The 19,975-nt window shown below is 47.1% G+C and overlaps 1 protein-coding gene across 1 annotated transcript in view; it reads left to right on the plus strand.

The window, feature by feature from the left end:
- Positions 1-19,975, plus strand: part of KIRREL3 (kirre like nephrin family adhesion molecule 3) — a 961,667-nt gene that overhangs the window by 720,359 nt on the left and 221,333 nt on the right. The window contains exons 6-7 of the mRNA XM_069613887.1: positions 3,991-4,139; positions 14,954-15,081. Of these exons, the coding sequence (XP_069469988.1) occupies positions 3,991-4,139; positions 14,954-15,081 (277 nt within the window). The remainder of the gene's footprint in view (positions 1-3,990; positions 4,140-14,953; positions 15,082-19,975) is intronic.

Genomic DNA, 19,975 nt, shown 5'->3' on the forward strand with positions numbered 1-19,975 from the left:
CTTCCTCACACTCACAGACCCATTACAGGCTGACCTGCAGCAGTCCAAGCTTCCTCACACTCACAGACCCATTACAGGCTGACCTGCAGCAGTCCAAGCTTCCTCACACTCACAGACCCATCACAGGCTGTCCTGCAGCAGTCCAAGCTTCCTCACACTCACAGACCCATTACAGCCTGACAAGCAGCAGTCCAAGCTTCCTCACACTCACTGGGCCATTACAGCCTGACCAGGAGCAGTCCAAGCTTCCTCACACTCACAGAGCCATTAGACCCCTGGCCAGGAGCAGTCCAAGCTTCCCCACACTCACAGACCCATTACAGGCTGACCTGCAGCAGTCCAAGCTTCCTCACACTCACAGACCCATTACAGCCTGACCAGGAGCGGTACAAGCTTCACCACACTCACAGACCCATTACAGGCTGGCCTGCAGCAGTCCAAGCTTCCTCAGACTCACAGACCCATTACAGCCTGGCCAGCAGCTGTCCAAGCTTCCTCGCTCTCACAGAGCCATTACAGCCTGACCAGCAGTAGTGCAAGCTTCCTCACACTCACAGACCCATTACAGGCTGACCTGCAGCAGTCCAAGCTTCCTTACACTCACAGACCCATTACAGGCTGACCAGCAGCAGTCCAAGCTTCCTCGCACTCACAGAGCCATTACAGCCTGGCCAGCAGCTGCCCAAGCTTCCTCGCTCTCACAGCGCCATTACAGCCTGGCCAGCGGCAGCCCAAGCTTCCTCACACTCACAGACCCATTAGAGGCTGACCTGCAGCAGTGCAAGCTTCCTCACACTCACAGACCCATTACAGGCTGACCTGCAGTAGTCCAAGCTTCCTCACACTCACAGACCCATTACAGCCTGGCCAGCAGCAGTCCAAGCTTCCTCGCACTCACAGAGTCAGTACAGCCTGACCAGCAGCAGTCCAAGCTTCCTCACACTCACAGAGCCATTACAGCATGGCCAGCAGCTGCCCAAGCTTCCCCGCTCTCACAGAGCTATTACAGCCTGACCAGCGGTAGTGCAAGCTTCCTCACACTCACAGACCCATTACAAGCTGACCTGCAGCAGTCCAAGCTTCCTCACACTCGCAGACCCATTACAGCCTGACCAGGAGCAGTCCAAGCTTCCACACACTCACAGAACGATTGCTGCCTGACCAGCAGAAGCCCAATCTTCCTCACACTCACAGACCCATTACAGGCTGACCTGCAGCAGTCCAAGCTTCCTCACACTCACAGACCCATTACAGTCTGACCAGGAGCAGTCCAAGCTTCCTCGCACTGACACAGCCATTGCTGCCTGACCAGCAGAAGCCCAATCTTCCTCACACTCACAGACCCATTACAGGCTGACCTGCAGCAGTCCAAGCTTCCTTACACTCACAGACCCATTACAGGCTGACCAGCAGCATTCCAAGCTTCCTCGCACTGAGAGCCCTTACAGCCTGGCCAGCAGCTGCCCAAACTTCCTCGCACTCACAGAGCCATTACAGCCTGGCCAGCGGCAGCCCAAGCTTCCTCACACTCACAGACCCATTACAGGCTGACCTGCAGCAGTCCAAGCTTCCTCACACTCACAGACTCATTACAGGCTGACCTGCAGCAGTCCAAGCTTCCTCACACTCACAGACCCATTACAGGCTGGCCTGCAGCAGTCCAAGCTTCCTCACACTCACAGACCCATTACAGCCTGACCAGAAGCAGTCCAAGCTTCCTTACACTCACACCCCCATTGCAGCCTGGCCAGCAGCAGTCCAAGCTTCCTCACATCCACAGAGCCAATACTGCCTGCACAGGAGCAGTCTAAGCTTCCTCACACCCGGGAGAACTATAGCCTTGTATTAACTGCAGGGAAATCCTGAAGGGTGGTCTAACTCCACCCACACACGTGCCTCCATTTCTGTCAATGCTGAGGGCAAGGGTGCCAGCTGACATGGCATTATTTAGTTCCAGGCTGGGCGGAGGCCACCCGTGCGTTCCCTGCAGGTGGGTTCATGGCTGTGAGGATGCCAGGGGATCTCAAATCCCTTCGGTTTATGGGACAACAGATAGTAAAGGACAGGCTTTTCATCTCTTGCAGTGTCCACCTGATAAATCACCGAAACGATGGCACTAAACCCAGCAGAAGCAGCGAGCACACCAGGCCGCCCATTCCCCGCGTCCTTGCGTTGTGGCTGCCACCGAATTTATCACATCTCGTTACAAAGTGGATCCAGACCACAAAATCAACCGTGGATGGCAAAACATTACTGCCATCTTGTCTGAATTATTTTGGCTGTGTATGATATAGGTAAGAGTGGCCAAGTCTGCGTTCTAGCGTGGGTGGTGCCTGTTTCCCTCCCCGCGGTAAAGACTTCAATGTTCACGCCAGTGTCTCAGGGCAGCTACTGATAACCTAGAACAGTGCCATCCACGTTGACACTGTGGTAAAAATGTGCTCAGGCACCTTGAAGCGTCTCTTGTGCTAGATGGAATTATACATTAAGATCACAGACCAAATAACCCGACAGACTTAAGGAATAATGCAAAACATACTTAATTCTCTGTTCAGACCTGACAAACATTGGACTGATGCATGCACACCCACACAGTAGCTTGATTACATGGAGGTCTCATACCCCAACATGTGTCATCTATGACATCATTCTATACAAAACCTATCATGGGGAAGGATTGCTGAAGGGAACATATCTACTTATAGAACATATAAGGATCAGTGCATCATTGGCTACTCTTTATCTGTAGGGCACGCCTTGAAGTACCTCTAGATACGTATAGTACTGATTATAATGGGCAAACTGTCAGTGGATTGGTCTATGCAACATTGTATGTTATGTTGTCCCTCAAACCCACTGATTGGTTGGCATGCTATCCCAGCCTTGGACTTTCGACTCTTTAGCAGCACGTCAGTGAAACGAAACCTAGGTGTTTGATTCCGTCAGACTACTCCCCATTTTCCCAATAGGTCCATCTCCTCTCACTGGTCAGTTTCAGCCAAAGCCTTCCTTTTGTAGATGACCTTGTTGACTGCTCACTGTCCTGGAACATTCAAGGGAGTGTGAGCACATCACTATCTTCATCTGAGGCTCTAATGAATAGCCCTTCTTCTCTTCTTGGAGATCACGTGTTAGCAGACCACACATTTTTCAATTTCGACCTTCTATTTTCTGCTATTTGATTTAATGATGCTGGGTGCTGTTGCTCCTCTTGGCCTCTAGACACTAGCTCATTCTATCAGCACCATGATGCGCCCAGCACCATGGGGCTGAGTGCACCAAATGTGTGACATCAGTGCGCCCCATCTCCCACATGCAGCAGGCATCCCTTTCATTGAAGGCGCGGCACGGTTAAAAACCAAGGGCTCCTTGAATAAAAGGACTGCCTGCTGCTTGATGACTCTGTACTCTGAAACAGGAGGAGGTTTGGAGGGGCCCGTCTCTCCATTTGTTTCGAGTATAGAGTCATCACGCATATTGAAGCCTTGTTTAAAAGGCTCTGTGCTGCATGATGACTCTTGACTCAGAAATAAAAGGAGAGACGGGGGCCTCCAGCACCCCTCCTGTTTCTGAGTTCAGCGTCATCTGGCAGCCGTGTAGCCGAAGCCACAGTTACACTGGTTACACTGGCTGCCTGCAGGTGTCAGTACTTCCGAAGTGCTGACACCTGCAGGATTCCCTGTAACTGTGCAGCGCTTCTGCGACACGGTTGCCTGAAGTTTTGGCATGGCTGTGGTTAGTCGGGGTGGGCTCCGGCTCGGGAGCCCTTTCTAGAGACTACCGGGACTTGGCCCCGGCTCGCCTCGCCCCACTCAAAGCCCTGATTAGTACCAATGCATTTGTGCTCTGTTATTGTTTTGTTAATGCGTCCTGCAATGGACTGTGAAAATGAATATATAGTTTTCAGGAAATCAGACTGAGAACTGTGCTGATTTGCCCAAATGGCCTCACTCAAAGATTCTGATCGTTGCACCTTTGTCTTTCTTTCAGGTGGGCGAAAGGCGGGCAATTCATAAAGGAGGCGATGGGGGAAACGTATGAGGCCATCGTGGACCACAGCTTCTTCTCCGAGCCCGTGTCCTGCGAGGTGACCAACGCGCTGGGCAGCACCAACATCAGCCGGACGGTGGACGTCTACTGTAAGGGCATCTCTTGGGCTGCCCTATTGCAGCTTTCACTCATTTGCCTTTGCTTTTGTAATGTCTCCGTGTGTGCACCACCTCTGCAGCCAGATTGTCTAACATTTGCACTGCTGCTAAAAAGTGAGCAACGGCCGAGATGACAGGAAATGGAGCAAACCGCTTTTGTGCCAGTCTGTATTGTCTCAAAACGTTTGCAGCAGGGAAAACATGAATCAGGCTGGTTTTATAAAGAAGAAACATGTTCACTAAATGTCTTTTGATGCTTCATAGCATACATAGTAAGGAACAGTCTGTTTCATTGTTGCCTTAGTGAAAACATTGTTTCATAATACGGATTCGAGCATAAACTCAATTTTCTATTGTACAAGCAGCAAAATTGGAGCAACATTATTTTGCTCAATTTTTTTGCACAACAGCATTATTTAGATAATCTGGGCCCTTTGGAAGTCAGGTTATGTGGGGTCTCTGCCGCATCATGTCATATCATTTCTTAGAGAGTCATATAGGACGGGTTGACGCTCAGCGGAGGATCTGTCAATCATCTGCGGGAAGGGTCCCGCATGTTGGCATCAGACTACCACACGTGGATGTGTGTACCTTGTTGGTATTGTGCAGTTTCTCAGCATCAGACTGTCCATGTGAACGTATGTACCTTGTTGGTATCATGTAATTTCTCAGCGTGTACTTTGTTGGTATTGTGTCGTTTTTCAGCATCGCACTGGCCCATGTGGATGTGTGTACCTTGATGGTATTGTGCACTTTCGCAGTATCAGACTGGCTGTGAAGAATTGGACCATCCGCATGGTGGGTGTGGGCCCACCTGGGCTGTTTGCACATTTTTAAGTATATGGATGATGTTAGACCTTCCTCAGAAAAATGTGTCTGGCTAATTCACACACATTTTCCTATGCTCACACCACAGCAAACACATAGACCTGCATACTGCAGCATGAACACAGCCAACAGGTACAGTCCGCACATGTCATAATTAGTAGGAAAATGACAAAAGATGAGAGCACAATATCATTCCAAGGAGGAGGGGGGTCCACCTGCCATGGACAGCCTGATTAACTGACAAGGGCTCCATGGCACTGCCCTGCACCCTTCGTTAGCCCTGCAGTTGTGGGCAGTGATTAACATGTCAATAGAGGGTAATTCCAACAGGCCCCCCATGGAGGCTGGCTGCAGAGGATAACAAAGGAGACAGAAAACCCAACATACCTTTCATATGTAACTGTGCAAACCTAAAGCCTGCTCCCACCTCTCAGTATCAATGACAGTGAATGGGCATGTCTGAGTCTATTGCTGCAGTAGACAACCCCCTCTAAGGGGACCCCATTCATAAGATACAAGAATTTTGGTTTGTAGAAGACAGAGAGTTTGGTCTCCCAGCCTCTTCAAGGGATATCTGCTGTTTTAAAAAGGAACCACACAGGGAGGACCATTAACCAGAGAGACTCTTTGATCACAGCTGGCAAGACAGTGGGTGGGACCTACTATCACATGGGAGTGAGCCCAGAACTCTTTTTGTTGAGAGAAGGGTGCAGCCATATTGGTTCACGGACACCCCTTGTTCCTGCAGGACCCCCTTCCCTTTTACTGTTGCAAAGCACTCTGGTTATGACATCACACACAGAACATTGTTGGTAGGCACCCCAGGATTGGTTCACTAATTTGGGCTCAGCCTGCACCAATCACTCTGGCCCACTTTGCTTTAAGATGGGGTTGGAGCCCCTCTTTCGGGCAGATCATCTGAAGACTTCATTTGAAGCACAAAGAAGAACTAATCCTAGGTCACTGGCTGAAGGTACAGTCTGCCTTACAGCTCCCACGATTGAAGGAAGGACAGGACATCCAAAGAGGGAAGCAAGACCCCTACTCTTAACTTCTCTCGGGGGGAACAGAGGGTGAAAATAACTCAAAAGACCGTCCAGCTGCTTCAGAATCAGTACCCAGCCAGCCCACAGTATGCCATGCTAGGCTTTGCAGCACGCTCTCTGGACAGAAAGTGCCAGAAGGGCTCTGAACTGGAAACCAAGGACAAGGCATCTGCCTGCAACACACTCCCTAGCTCTGAGCCATCCACCTTAAAGGACAACGCAAGCCCATTGAAGAAGCTGGGAGAAGTGCTACGATAAGCACCTACTACTGTACGCCTTAAAGGACATTCTCAGACCAGTGGAGTTCCTCGATCTGCAACCGACCACATCGCTGACTGCTGTTAAGTCTTGAGCTACCGCTGTCAAGCCGCAGTTGCTGAAAGAAACTTGAGATGTCTCAACCAGTGCCTCAGAACCGCCGATCAGTACAGAGACAACAATTCCTGACCCTGAGTCGCCACGAAGGCCAGCCGACAGTCGTTCGCCAAGCTATCGGTCACCGAACTGTCTTGCCATCTAATACCCACCACTGACTCCTGTCTCAAACTCTATAGTAGATTCCTGCAGTGTCCTGAAGCCGACTCGACAATGTTGAGCACCAAGAACAACTACAGCACAAGGTACATTGTGGTGCTGTCCCCCGGTTATTCCCAGGAGGCCCCTACAGAGATTTTAAGACCCATTGTCCCTTTTTTCTGAAGCCAAGACGCCTTTAAAAACTATTGTGCTCATTGACCATTTCAAAGGGCGGATAGCTCAGAGGCAACGTGCTCACCTTGGAAGCAAGACGTTACGGAACACCACAGGTTCGATCCCCAGGTCGGTGCTTAGAAACCTCTGGGTATTAAGCATGTTATAAATAACCTATCATACCAACTACCCTCATGTCAGTATCCAGAGTGCATCCTTTTCCTTCTTAGAAACTGTCTGTTCTGTGCGTTCCATCACAGGGTGGGTTCTATGTAGTAGTTTTTTAGGTTAGGTTATCTGTTGTGATAATAATAAAGTAGATATTTGTATACAACCTTGACTGGGCTTTCTTTTTATCATTGAGTAATAATTGTATTTTCACTGTTTTGGAAATGACCAACGATCCACGATCTTCAGAGGAGATAAGCCTGCCGTTCCGTTCACGTTACCAAAAATTGGACAAGGAGGTTATAATTTGTTTGTGTTCCCAATCTGTTCAGATCCCTCTTGGTGTACTAGAGGTTTGGGGCTGATTGATGGTTTAGAAACCGATATTCATCCCTTGATCACTGGTGACCCGGAAGTTGATTCATCACACAGGTCATATGTTTCCAAGTAGAAAATGGTTTAGACGAAAAAAAAATGTGCAGGCACAGGAACCCTGGCGTGTAGGGTTAGGTCCTTCTAGGAAAAGGCACGGGGCTCGGGACGGATTCTGATAGGGCGTACATTTCGAGAAAACAATCAGTGTTCCACAAACATGGGTCTCACATGCAGTCTAAGAATCCCAGGCCTGGTTTTCTAGGCTGAGGAATGAGGGACGTTTTGCAGATGTGATGTTAAGAATCCCTGCCCCTGTGTACCCTGGGAATACAGGGTGTGGCTGATTGGGGTACCCCAAGAGCTTTCATTATTGTAGGTCTATAGTTTCACATATAATCTTTGATACCTTGAATTGGCGTAGATGAAAATGTTATGCTGAGGGGGTAAGATGCATATTCTTTTGAAATCCCATAGACTGCTTCATCAGATGGTGGTCACATGATAACATGAGCAACCATAGAGAGATAATCATGTATTTTATAGAGAAGAAAATGAGAGAGAAACCTTCACTTTAAAGTGCACTGGTTCCAAGTAAATATTTACAAGGAGTTCAGTCCTTTGATGGTCTCATTAGCTACAGGGAATTACATTTAGGATAAGAAACAGACACATACTTGCACCCATTGGAAAACAGTTCTCAACTCCAGCAGTGCAGGGAAATAACATTAAGAACCCCTGACGTTTGTTGTTAATTGTAATTTGCCCAAGATCACATCATTTGCTCAAGTGGAGACAACCACATCAGAGTACAGTGTCTGAGCCCCAAGACAGCATGTCTTCCTTCCACGCCCCTTTCGCCCCACCTTACACAAGCAAGCAGCGCTGCTCTTCCTTCCCTCCAGACAAGGCTTGCTTTCTGAGCCACTGGGCATGGAGTATGGCGCGAGGAGCCGGGTAGAGTGGCACAAAGCTCCCGCTGAAGGGTGTAAAAGCAAATCTCTGTGCACAATGCAGGCTGGCCCTTATCAGATGCCAGGATCTTGATTACAAAGCTGCTCCTGGCGGCGCTGCAGCCCTGCGGGGTATTCCCCTGAGGGCAGATCAGTTCAAACGCGACGGGGGGTGAAACGGCAGCAGCGGAGCAGGGGATCTTATCGGGGGAACTGCTAATGGGATTGCAGAGTCAGTTAACCTGAGGTATGGGGTAACATAATGAGCTGGCCCAGGGCAGGCAACAGCTGGGACGCACGCTTCTGCTAGAGAATGCTAGGGTCGGTACCCCTCACTGAAAGCTCATGGAAGGGATGCTGAAATGCACACAAAAAGAAATTAAAATGTTGGAAGATGGGGCAGCCAATCAGATTCCTCAGATAGCAGTCCAAAACTACTACTTCAGGACCGCTATTGAATCTGTCTCAGCGCGTTGCTCATTGAAATGCCTTCCAATGAGCAGAGGATGAAAGGTTGAGGATAAAAGCAATACCTAGATGTGCACTTACATATGGCTTGGTGTTCAGTGGCCATGCACTGCAGCCACGGACATGTCCTTTTGAGGCGGTCAGTGGCCATGCGCCGCAGCCACTGTGCCACGGGCATGTTCTTTTGAGGTGGTCAGTGGCCCTGCAGTGAAGCCACTGTGCCACTGATATGTCCTTTTGAGGCGGTCAGTGGCCATACACTGCAGCCACTGTGCCACAGACATGTCTTTTTGAGGCAGTCAGTGGCCATGCACCGCAGCCGCTGTGCCACAGACGTGTCCTTTGAGGCAGTCAGTGGCCATGCACCGCAGCCACTGTGCCACCGACATGTCTTTTTGAGGTAGTCAGTGGCCATGCACCTCAGCACTGTGCCACAGACATGTCCTTTGAGGCAGTCAGTGGCCATGCACCGCAGCCACTGTGCCACAGACATGTCTTTTTGAGGCAGTCAGTGGCCATGCACCGCAGCCGCTGTGCCACAGACGTGTCCTTTTGAGGCAGTCAGTGGCCATGCACTGAAATCACTGTGCCACAGACATGTCTTTTTGAGGCAGTCAGTGGCCATACAGTGCAGCCACTGTGCCAGAGACATGTCCTTTTGAGGCAGTCAGTGGCCATGCACTGAAAACACTGTGCCACTGATATGTCCCTTTGAGGCGGTCAGTGGCCATACAGTGCAGCCACTGTGCCAGAGACATGTCCTTTTGAGGAAGTCAGTGGCCATGCACCGCAGCCACTGTGCCACAGACATGTCCTTTTGAGGTGGTCCGTTGCCATGCACCGCAGCCACTGTGCCATGGACATGTCCCTTTGAGGCGGTCAGTGGCCATGCACAGCAGCCACTGTTCTTTGGTTATACCCCATGCACTATGCTTCTCCCTGCATTGGCCACAGTGCCTGCACTCTGGACCTTCCCTCTAGCCAGAATGCACGGGCCATGATATTCCTTTTATCGGCAGAGTGGGTGCTGTACTCGGGCCGGCCTTAGTGGTGGCAGCACCCCGGACAGTGAAACAACATTTTGGCTGGAAAGCCCAGCACGTTCTCCCATCATGCCAGCTCGGAGAAGCCCTTGAAAGTCTCCTCACGAGCTGGCCTGGCGGGGGGCTAATGTCACCGCGGGGGGTCTCCCAGATGGGCCGGGCCTACGGCCGGCCCTGACTGTAATCAGGACATGGCCTGCAGCCATACCCTACAAATACAATGCACAGTGTTCCCTGCCAGTAGAGCTCACACATGACTTTTTATGTGTGCTGCGGTCACTGTTCCTGGAGCATGGCTGTGGTCCTACACAGACGGTCTGCAGTGCCCAGAGGCCACAGCCTGCAGTCATGCTCTTCAATGCAGTGTGGCTGGGCCACAGCCTGTGCACACTTTGCACAGGCTGGCCTGAGCGTGGATATAGTCCTGCACACACAGTCTGCAGATCCCACAGGGCAAAGCCTGCATTCATGCTCTAGAAGGCAGTGTGGCTGGGCCGCAGCTTGTGGGCTGTGCGCAATGCTTTTCACTTTACTTGGGAGAGGGCTTCAGGTCATTCCCCAAGCACTGTGCCCCTGCCCACAGTGCCAGCAGGAAAAGGACTGCAATGGAGCGTTGGAATGTGAAATCTAGGACTGGAATGTGAAATATATGCTGTAATGTTGAATCTATGCTTGGAATGTGAAATCTATGCTTGAATTGTGAAATCTATCCCTGGAATGTGAGATATATCCCTGGAATGTGAAATCTATGCTTGGAATGTGAAATCTATGCTTGAATTGTGAAATCTATCCCTGTAATGTGAGATATATCCCTGGAATGTGAAATCTGTGCCTGGAATGTGAAATCTATGCTTGAATTTTGAAATCTATTATTGAATTTTGAAATCTCTGCTTGGAATGTGAAATCTATGCTTGGATTTTGAAATCTATTATTGAATTTTGAAATCTCTGCTTGGAATGTGAAATCTATGCTTGGATTTTGAAATCTATGATTGAATTTTAAAATCTATGCTTGGATTTTGAAATGTATACTTGGATTGTGAAATCTATGCTTGGAAAGTGAAATCTATGCTTGTGCCTGTTTCTAGTCCATGGTGTAGCCGTTACATTATCATCCAGCCTTGGTGACATTTTCAAATCCAGAGAAATGTCTTTATTGTATATATATATATATATATATATATATATATATATATATAGACAGCCTGATTCATGGAATTATTTGCATGAAAAATGCAGATTTGCGCGTCTTTCTGCCCGAAAATCTGTGTTTGAAGTATGGGGATTTTCAGACAGAAAGGCGCCCAAATCTGCGCTTTTCACACAAATAATTCCATGAATCAGACTGATAATGTACCAATTACATAAAATAACATACAGATATATTAGAAATTATATAAAAGAAATGTATTTGGCTATTAAATTATCTCCAAGACCTAAGAAGCATTTACAAATATCGAACGTTCATTGAAGTGATGGTGAGATGGTGGTTTAATGCCACAAACACTTGAAATTCAGCAAGTGTTGGAAGCTTCGCCACCTTAACTCTCGGCCCCCTGTGCACCCACTGTACACATATCTGTATGATATGTTTGTCTTATGTCTAGAAATAGACCAAGAGTATGTTTCACTCTGGCAGACTGTTTATCGATAAATCGTATATGGTGTCATGAATGATGTCATCTGTGATGTCATGTTCCTAGGCTGCACAAGAAGGCTGAGTTAGGCTGAAGTAACTTCCAACACTTTCCAAATGTTAAGGTTTTTTTGTTGCCTTAAAACACCACCTTAACTTCACTTCAACTATAGTTTTTCACTGAATTTCAAGGGTGTTGTTATTCCATAGCTACGCAAACAGTAGTACTTGTTTTTGTTCTTCTTTTCCTATCATCACATATTCTATATTGAATATAAACCATTTTATTGAATATTATCAGTATGTTTGTAAATTATGTATCATGAGATTGGACGGTTCTGTGGCCACTTTCCAATAATGAGGAAGGGTGGATAGAAGGGCTGCGATACTTGGTGTTTAACAAAATGTTTTCAAAAGAGTTTTCTGGAACCTCTCCCATTGGTTTTTGTGCAATTTTACCACAAAAATACCACAACATCACTGTAAAATGACTGTGCAATTCCTGAAGAAAAAGCTTGCAACAGTTCTAGAAAGCCTCAGTTGATGCAATGCACCATGGGAGACATAGACAACATTTTGGTAGCTGGGGGAAGGGGCACCCTGTTTTCCACCAAATTCAAGCAAAAACTGCTGGGCAGATTTGCATCAAATCACCAAAAGACGCATCTGCGCCACTGCGTGCCAAATTTGTCTTGAGCTTGAAGCAAGGCTATCCTGCGGTTTCTGCTGTGCACCCGCCCATCAAAGCATATTTTGGCAAATGGGAAAAGCGGTGAGAAAGGTTATATTCACCAAATATTTCAAATCTGGGTTGACCGTGCTTTATATATGTAAAACAAAAACACAGGGTTAGGGCTTAGATGCCATGGTTATTAGTCGTTATTTAAACATTAAAATATTCCTTCTACCTCCAAGACTTTGCCTATTACAATTTCTTAATTTATGTCTGAAACGGGAAAAAGTGACCATTAACACTTTATAAATCGCTAATTAAGAAAATATGAACCTTGAATCCCAGGCAATCCGTTTTCTTTTTCTGATGAGGAAATTGAAACACATGCTGCCCCGGCGTGCAGTCGTAATGCAGTGTGGGTGGATGCGCGCATCTGCCTGCCGTGCCCACCTTCTGTACAATTACTTTGCCATTTTCATCAAAAAATAATCTCATATTTCAGATCAAGCCCATAAAATCACAGTCCGCAGCCAAAAAAATCAATTTACATCAGAATGCAGCAAAAATACATTACATCTTTGCATTAAAAATGCAATATTTAGCAGCACATGCGGTGTCATGTTGATGAATTTACACAAAATAAGTAAACAAGTCTGTTCTGGTCGGTTTCGTTCGAAAATAATCACCATTTCAAACTATAATGTGCTTCTGAATGATGCATCAGTGGGCTGAATTAATTAAAATGTATGTAATATGATGTTAAATAAGTTCTTAGAAGCAATCAATATGCTTCATGCATTAAGCCTCTGCTATCTTGCTATAATCTCTAATGTTCTGTGCACCGGGACCCCGATTCTCTAGAGAACAGAATCCTTGCAATCCTTGAGACATGTCAGAGAATTGACAGCTGTCCTCCCATGTCAAAAATCCTTAGAGCCTGAGATGGGCATCCGGACATTCATTTAAGAGAACAATATTTAAAAAATTAAGATATTAAAAAAGCAGGAAGGATCAGCTGGCACGGGTGTGTCGCCCGTTGTCAAGGGAACCCTTATAGTTCAGATTCAAATTTAAAGTGGATCCACACTTTCAGGCATTCTCGATCACTCTGATCATTATATCTGGACTCGGCCATGCAGGAGTTTAGTCGTCTTATTTCTGGAATGCAAGGGGGTAAGGTCTGGGTCATCAGACTGATCACCAAATCCTTGCATGAAATATACCTGGACACACTATCATTAAGATCGAAGAATGAACGGATAATTGAAAAGGTTCTATTGAATTAACGCTGGATTATAATTATAAGAAATTAGGATCCACAAAATCAGGGATCACAAATGTACAAGATTCTCCTTCTTCATCTTTGTGTTTTTTTCTTTTACAGAACAAGTAATCAGTTGGGATACTTTGGGAAGTGCTCTTCTATTTGCTGAAATGCATGTCTCTTTTATCAGATAACCCAAATATATCGCTAGCATATTAAGCGATTTATATCAAACTTCCATGCATGTGCTTCCCATTGCGTGGTGCCTCCTACCACCCAAAAACGTTGAAGCTGCAATATAACCGCATTTGCCAGAACTGTTGGCACACGCATCTGCTCCACGCGGGCCTTCTGTTGTTTGGACATTCAGAACTATGCGCAATCGGCCTTACTATACCTTTCACAGTTCCACAAATACTCTAACAGTGGTCTGGGCTCGGCCTCTATTACCTACTTGTTTTTAACATTCACCCACCCGGTTGCAGGTGTTGGGGAACATTGTGTAGTAATAATGGGGGGGTAGACAAAACAGCTGACAAGAGTTATAACGAATGGGTATGGGATAAGGGAAAAGTCAAGGTCAACAAAACATAGTATAAGCAGAGCACTGTGCAAAGATGAGCAGAGTGATGTGCAAAGATGAGCAGAGCAATGTGCAAATATGAGCAGAACAATGTGCAAAGATGAGCAGAACAATGTGCAAAGATGAACAGAGCGATATGCAAAGGTGAGCAGAGCAATGAGCAAATATGAGCAGATCGATGTGCAAAGATGAGCAGAGCAATGTGCAAATATGGCCAGAGCAATGCGCAAAGGTGAGCAGAGAAGGGACAGTGCAGTCAAATTCCCAGAGAGGACCAGAGCCATGGCTGCACTGAGCAAAGAGAAAGTGGCGGCTTACAATTTCTGAGAAACCCTTCAGCCACTCTGTTGCAATGCATCATGGGAGATATAGACGTTTTGTGGGAGCAGGGTCACCCTCTTCTACATCAAATATGTTCAAAACTCCGGGATGGACGTACCCCCATCGCAGCAAAGGGCACTTCTGCAGTGCTTTGTGCCCAAATTGTTTTTATCTGGTGCAAATCCATCCAGCAGTTTTAACACTATGGGTGTACAATCGAAGCACTTTTTCTCTATGGAAAAGTGAATGGGACCTGGCCAAAAACAACAATTTGTGTCGGGAAATGTCGTCCAAATCTGTCCAGCAAGTCAAATATTGTTAGCAATAAGATTCTGGGAAAAGTCAATGTAAACAGGTCTCACTTTAACTATAGGGCAGTGAATATATATATATATATGAATATATATATATATATATGAGCAAAGAGTATGAGTTCGAGTATATCTGCATATACACAATGCGTTGCTAAACGGGCCATAACATTACTGATGTTGGGGTTTGGTTTCTTTTTTGCATTTTAGAAAACTGACCAGAGTGGATCTGCCCAATCGATCCCGCACCGTTCTCTGAACTCTGTTTGAGCCAAAGTGTCCTTCTAGCACCACTTGCCAAGCGTGTTGGTGTCACAGCGCTATACATTGCAGGCACTATAAGTGGCGTGAGATTATGTCAGAGAGCACTGCAATGGGCAATAGTAACTAGGGTGCGGTGGATGTGCGGTTTGTGTGATATACTCATGTCGCCCTTGTCTCCCCCACAGTCGGACCCAGGATGGCGATTGAGCCGCAGTCCTTGCTGGTGGATCTGGGATCGGATGCAGTCTTCCATTGCGCCTGGACTGGGAACCCTTCTCTTACCATCGTCTGGATGAAAAGGGGATCTGGTGTGGTGAGTCTCACTCTTGGCCCAAGGGTGCCAAGATCAAGAGAAGCCTTTCATGAACACTGGATGGTCTTTGGTACCCGAACATTCTAGAGAATACTTGTTTTAACGTTAATTGCCCAAGAAACTGTGGGATCCAATACTTCTATGTAAGAATTGTTTAAGATACTATTTTCTCACCTAGTGGTGTGTGTATATGCAGATATCTCGTTCGCTGCGTGTGATAGATTTGTGCTATTTGTGCACCGCAACAACAAACACATCACACAGAGCCTTGCACAACAGCACACGATAGACACCGACCGGATACCACACCAAAAAGCTTGGCGAACGGTGTTAACTGAACTGAAGCTGCCAGCAGCACATCCCAGCTCCCTTGCTCTTTATCCAGACTTTGCCCTAAAAGCATACCCTAACCAACACCCCTTTCATTCTGATCCGCCAGAGCACCAGGGGACCACTACGGTGGTGATAGTGCGCGGTGTAAATATCCTTCAACTATGAACATAAAACAGAGGTTTATTGTTACCCAACTCACTGCGGCTCACAGCTGGCCTGCTAATCACTCTGGGTATCCTACAGAGTCAAAGATAGCGTAGAGATGTCAGCCCTTGAGCGGTGTAGGGGCACCACCTATACATTTCCTATATCGAACATGTCAGAAAGAGGTTGCCAAGACAGAGTCGCTTTTGTCTCAGCCAAACAATTCTACCCACATCACATCTGTGCCAAAACCTATGGGGCTGAGAAGCTCTAGAAATATAGCAGTCAGAGATCAAACATAGAGCTGCTGACATGCGTATGCCACACGGAAGGATGGAGCTGCACACACATGGTGAACTCTGCCTTTTGCCTCATTCCCATGTTAAGTCGGGGAACTCCTTGGAGTCTTGCAATATCCTTATTGTGCCTAGAGGACTTTGAGGGTAGTCTGTCTTTATTGCCTAGAATAGCCTATGAGGGTATCTTGTCTTTTCACACAGAGGATCGGATCGCACAACTGGATGAAAGATAAGGTACATGTAGACGCACCACTTTGGTGGTCACCTGCCGCAAGCAAGCCTTGCATCCACACACTTTAGAATGCAGCTCTGACCACAACAAATTCGGTCTAGCTGGACACGTAACCACTTCACCCTTAACCAGACTTGCCTCAACACCTCTGCCATTATAATACAGCGACAATCGACAACAATATACGGTCTAGCTGGCCACATAACGAGTCCCTTGCACTAGCACACTAGCTTGACCTCCCTTAGCACCCATTCACATGCCTGACCTCTTCATTTGCTTACCTGGAGCGAGCCGAGTCAGTCCACCTAATTCCTAATCTTGCCCAAATGCACACATGCATCATAAGCCTTGTCTAAGAATGTTCCCCGTCGGTTCCCGATGGCGTTCCCACCACAAGCGCGTTCATGCCATACAAATATGAAAAGGCGCTATATAAATGAATACTACTAATGTACAATAGCGGGAACTCTATACCAGATATAGATAAAATGTGAACAATATGAATGTAATGTTCCCTTTTGTTGCTCGTTGGTAAGAAAGCTCAGTGGGTCAGGGCACTTGCCACAGATATCTTCCGGCATCCAACACTACACACAACCAATTCCCCATGTGCAGAACAATTCAAGGTAAGTACCTTAAGATTTGACAGACTGGTATTATGAAACAAAGACGTTACCGGGAGTACATATGCGATCACTTTTTGACAATAATGACAGTTCGGTCTTACTAAAGATAAGCGTACCCGCGGGAAGAAATGTAACCGTAGTCAAACACACTTAGCACATGAATTAACACAAGAGAGTTGGGGATAAAAATCGTAGGCAATACTTTTGTCAAGGCAGAGAGAATCAGAGGGCACTTTCTAACAAGAAGATAAAAGTCAAAAGGCCTGCGCCAGTGTCAAGTCGAACAGGGTTCCTGTTGCCGAGGATCACACGGTTAGAACAGTTCACGATTCAAGATAGCAAGGAGTACTTAGATATTGTCAGAAGAGGAGGCAAAAGTTATAAGAGGGAAGGAAGAAAAGGACAAGCCTTTGGTGAGGAAGAAGGGTTCCCCCCAATTCCTCGAAGTCGGACACAGTACCTTATTCGTTGAAGAACGCTGGTGCCATGGCAGCTGTTCCTGGTAGTTTCCTGCAGACTCACGGTTCCTGGAGCTTCAGTCGTGGAGACAAGAAGGAGGACGTCTGGAGTGATCTGCACTACCCAGGGATGAGGCCAGCAGCAGTGCCAGTGAATAAAAGGTTCACTCCTTTAAAACAGGAGAGGCTCTTCAGATGGCTATCCGGACCAGTACAGCAGTGTGCAGCGATTTCGACCACGAAGAGGATCCTCTGGCTGTGGAAGATGAGCTGGTTGACCCCACCAGGCTCAAGGGAAGAAGACTCCGGACTGGATCTTCTCTGGTCGTTGAAGGGTAGGTAGCTCAGGACTGCAGCAGGGCTTCACCGGGGCTCAGGGGTGCAGCAGCCGTCTTCTTCTCCACTTCTCTTTGGTTCCTTGCAGTTGCAGTGGCGACTCTGACTTCCAGCCCAACAGTCCTGCCTTTTATGCGAAAATCCCCCATTCACACGCCTGGCTTTCAATCACTCAGCAGGGGGGTTGTCCAGCCCGAACAACCCCTCCAGCCAATGGACACAAAGTGCGACTTGGGTCTCCAAGGAGACCCTGTTCAGGGGGTGATGACACCCCTCCCTCACATTCAGCCCACCTAGACACCCAGGCACCAAAGGGGGCTTCTTCAAAAGACGGTGAACAAAGAAGGCAAGACACAAGAAGGACTTTAACAAAAAGAAATGGTGACTAAACCCGACCGGAGCTGAAATAAAAAGTATTTGGGCAAGCAGGTTTATGTTCGAGGCTAATACAATAGCCTGGAACAGTACCACATTTATATAGTATAATCACGGTAGAAAAGTTAGGGTAGATACCACTGCCACCAGCCAAGTCTAAATGTTAAAAGAGCAAAACAAAGCTCAGAGAGGCACAGACAAAAAAGGGTAGGAATTAGCCCTGTCCAATACTCCATGCAAGATTGGATGTACTGGGTATGTAGTTTTAAAGGGACTATATAAAGTTAATGGCAACTTTACATGTTTCTGGGGGACAGTAGTCAGCCCCAGAAAAATGGAGTCAGTGGGAAGTCTAAAAGACAACCCTGTGTCACTGCACTGAGGGTGCTGTGTAACACACACACAAAGGGGGGCTCATGGAGTGGTGTGCTCCAGAGCCCAAGATCACACAAACAGTAGAAATACACATGACAAAACACATGTAAGAGTGGGAAAAAGGCTCACACTCTTACCAGGAGGAAAAAATAAACCCCTGAAATCCAGCAAAGCTGCTGAGGGGCTCACTAGTTGAGGGAAATTAGCCATGAATGAGAATTCTCCCTAACAGTCATTACTTAAGAATAGTTATGAAACACCATGTGCTGTATAGGCACATTATAAATACCTAATCAATCAATCAATAAATAAATAAATAAGAGAGACATGTATCATGGTTACAGGAGGTGTGTTCTTTCTTTGCGCAGCACACCTCTTCTTGAATGCACGAGCTAGCTCCTGCACAGCTGCAAACACTCTGTTGAGTGGTCACTCTTTGTTCCGCTGATTGCTCGGGCCTACTATGATTACAACTTTTACTGTGCAGTTTTTGAAAGCCTTGTATTTTGTCTGCTTCAGACTTTCAAAAACTGGACAGGGAGAGCCAATATGTGTCCTTGCGTATGTCAAATACCACATAGAACACACACCTGCTTTTAAGAAGTCCTGAAAAACAACCCTGTTTCTTTTGTCTGAGCTGCACTGACACATGCACCACTTATTAAAAGAAAATTCAATAAATAGCTAAACATGTCTTAACTGAAACATTCTCAAAATTTGAAGTAGATTACTCTAGTCAAACTCATTAAAATTCAATAGTTTGAAGTTGTGCTCAAATTAATTCACCCATGACTTCATGTTATACGTTCCTATGGCATTTTAAAGAAAAAGTCATAGATAAGGACAATCTTTCCCTTTTTTGGTGCCAGGGAGAATTCCAGTGCTCATTTGAGCTCTCCACTCCTATCACAAGGAGGTCTTGAGTGTACTCAGTGGAGACCCATCTTGCTCCTGAATGAGGGGTGACAGGAAGGCCTTCAATGCCATGACAAGAAGGGGGAGGGGCTGCAGAAAAGAACACGTCTGTATTGTGTGGGAGGCCAGACACGTCTATATCGTGTGGCTGAGACACGTCCATATTGGGTGGGGGGCAGACCTTTTCCTTGGATGGCTGAGACACGTCCATATTGGGTGGGGGGCAGACCTCTTCCTTGGATGGCTGAGACACGTCAGTGTTGTGTGGGAGGCAGACCTCTTCCTTGGATGGCTGAGACACGTCAGTGTTGTGTGGGAGGCAGACCTCTTCCTTGGATGGCTGAGACACGTCAGTGTTGTGTGGGAGGCAGACCTCTTCCTTGGAAGGCTGAGACACGTCTATATTGTGTGGGAGGCAGACCTCTTCCTGGGATGACTGAGACACGTCAGTATTGTGTGGGAGGCTGTGGGAGGCAGACCTCTTCCTTGGATGACTGAGACACGTCTATATTGTGTGGGAGGCAGACCTCTTCCTTGGATGGCTGAGACACGTCAGTGTTGTGTGGGAGGCAGACCTCTTCCTTGGATGGCTGAGACACGTCAGTGTTGTGTGGGAGGCAGACCTCTTCCTTGGATGGCTGAGACACGTCAGTGTTGTGTGGGAGGCAGACCTCTTCCTTGGAAGGCTGAGACACGTCTATATTGTGTGGGAGGCAGACCTCTTCCTGGGATGACTGAGACACGTCAGTATTGTGTGGGAGGCTGTGGGAGGCAGACCTCTTCCTTGGATGACTGAGACAC

This window comes from Ambystoma mexicanum, chromosome 9, assembly GCF_040938575.1.
Source record: "Ambystoma mexicanum isolate Mex_15411 chromosome 9, UKY_AmexF1_1, whole genome shotgun sequence".
Taxonomy (NCBI): domain Eukaryota; kingdom Metazoa; phylum Chordata; class Amphibia; order Caudata; family Ambystomatidae; genus Ambystoma; species Ambystoma mexicanum.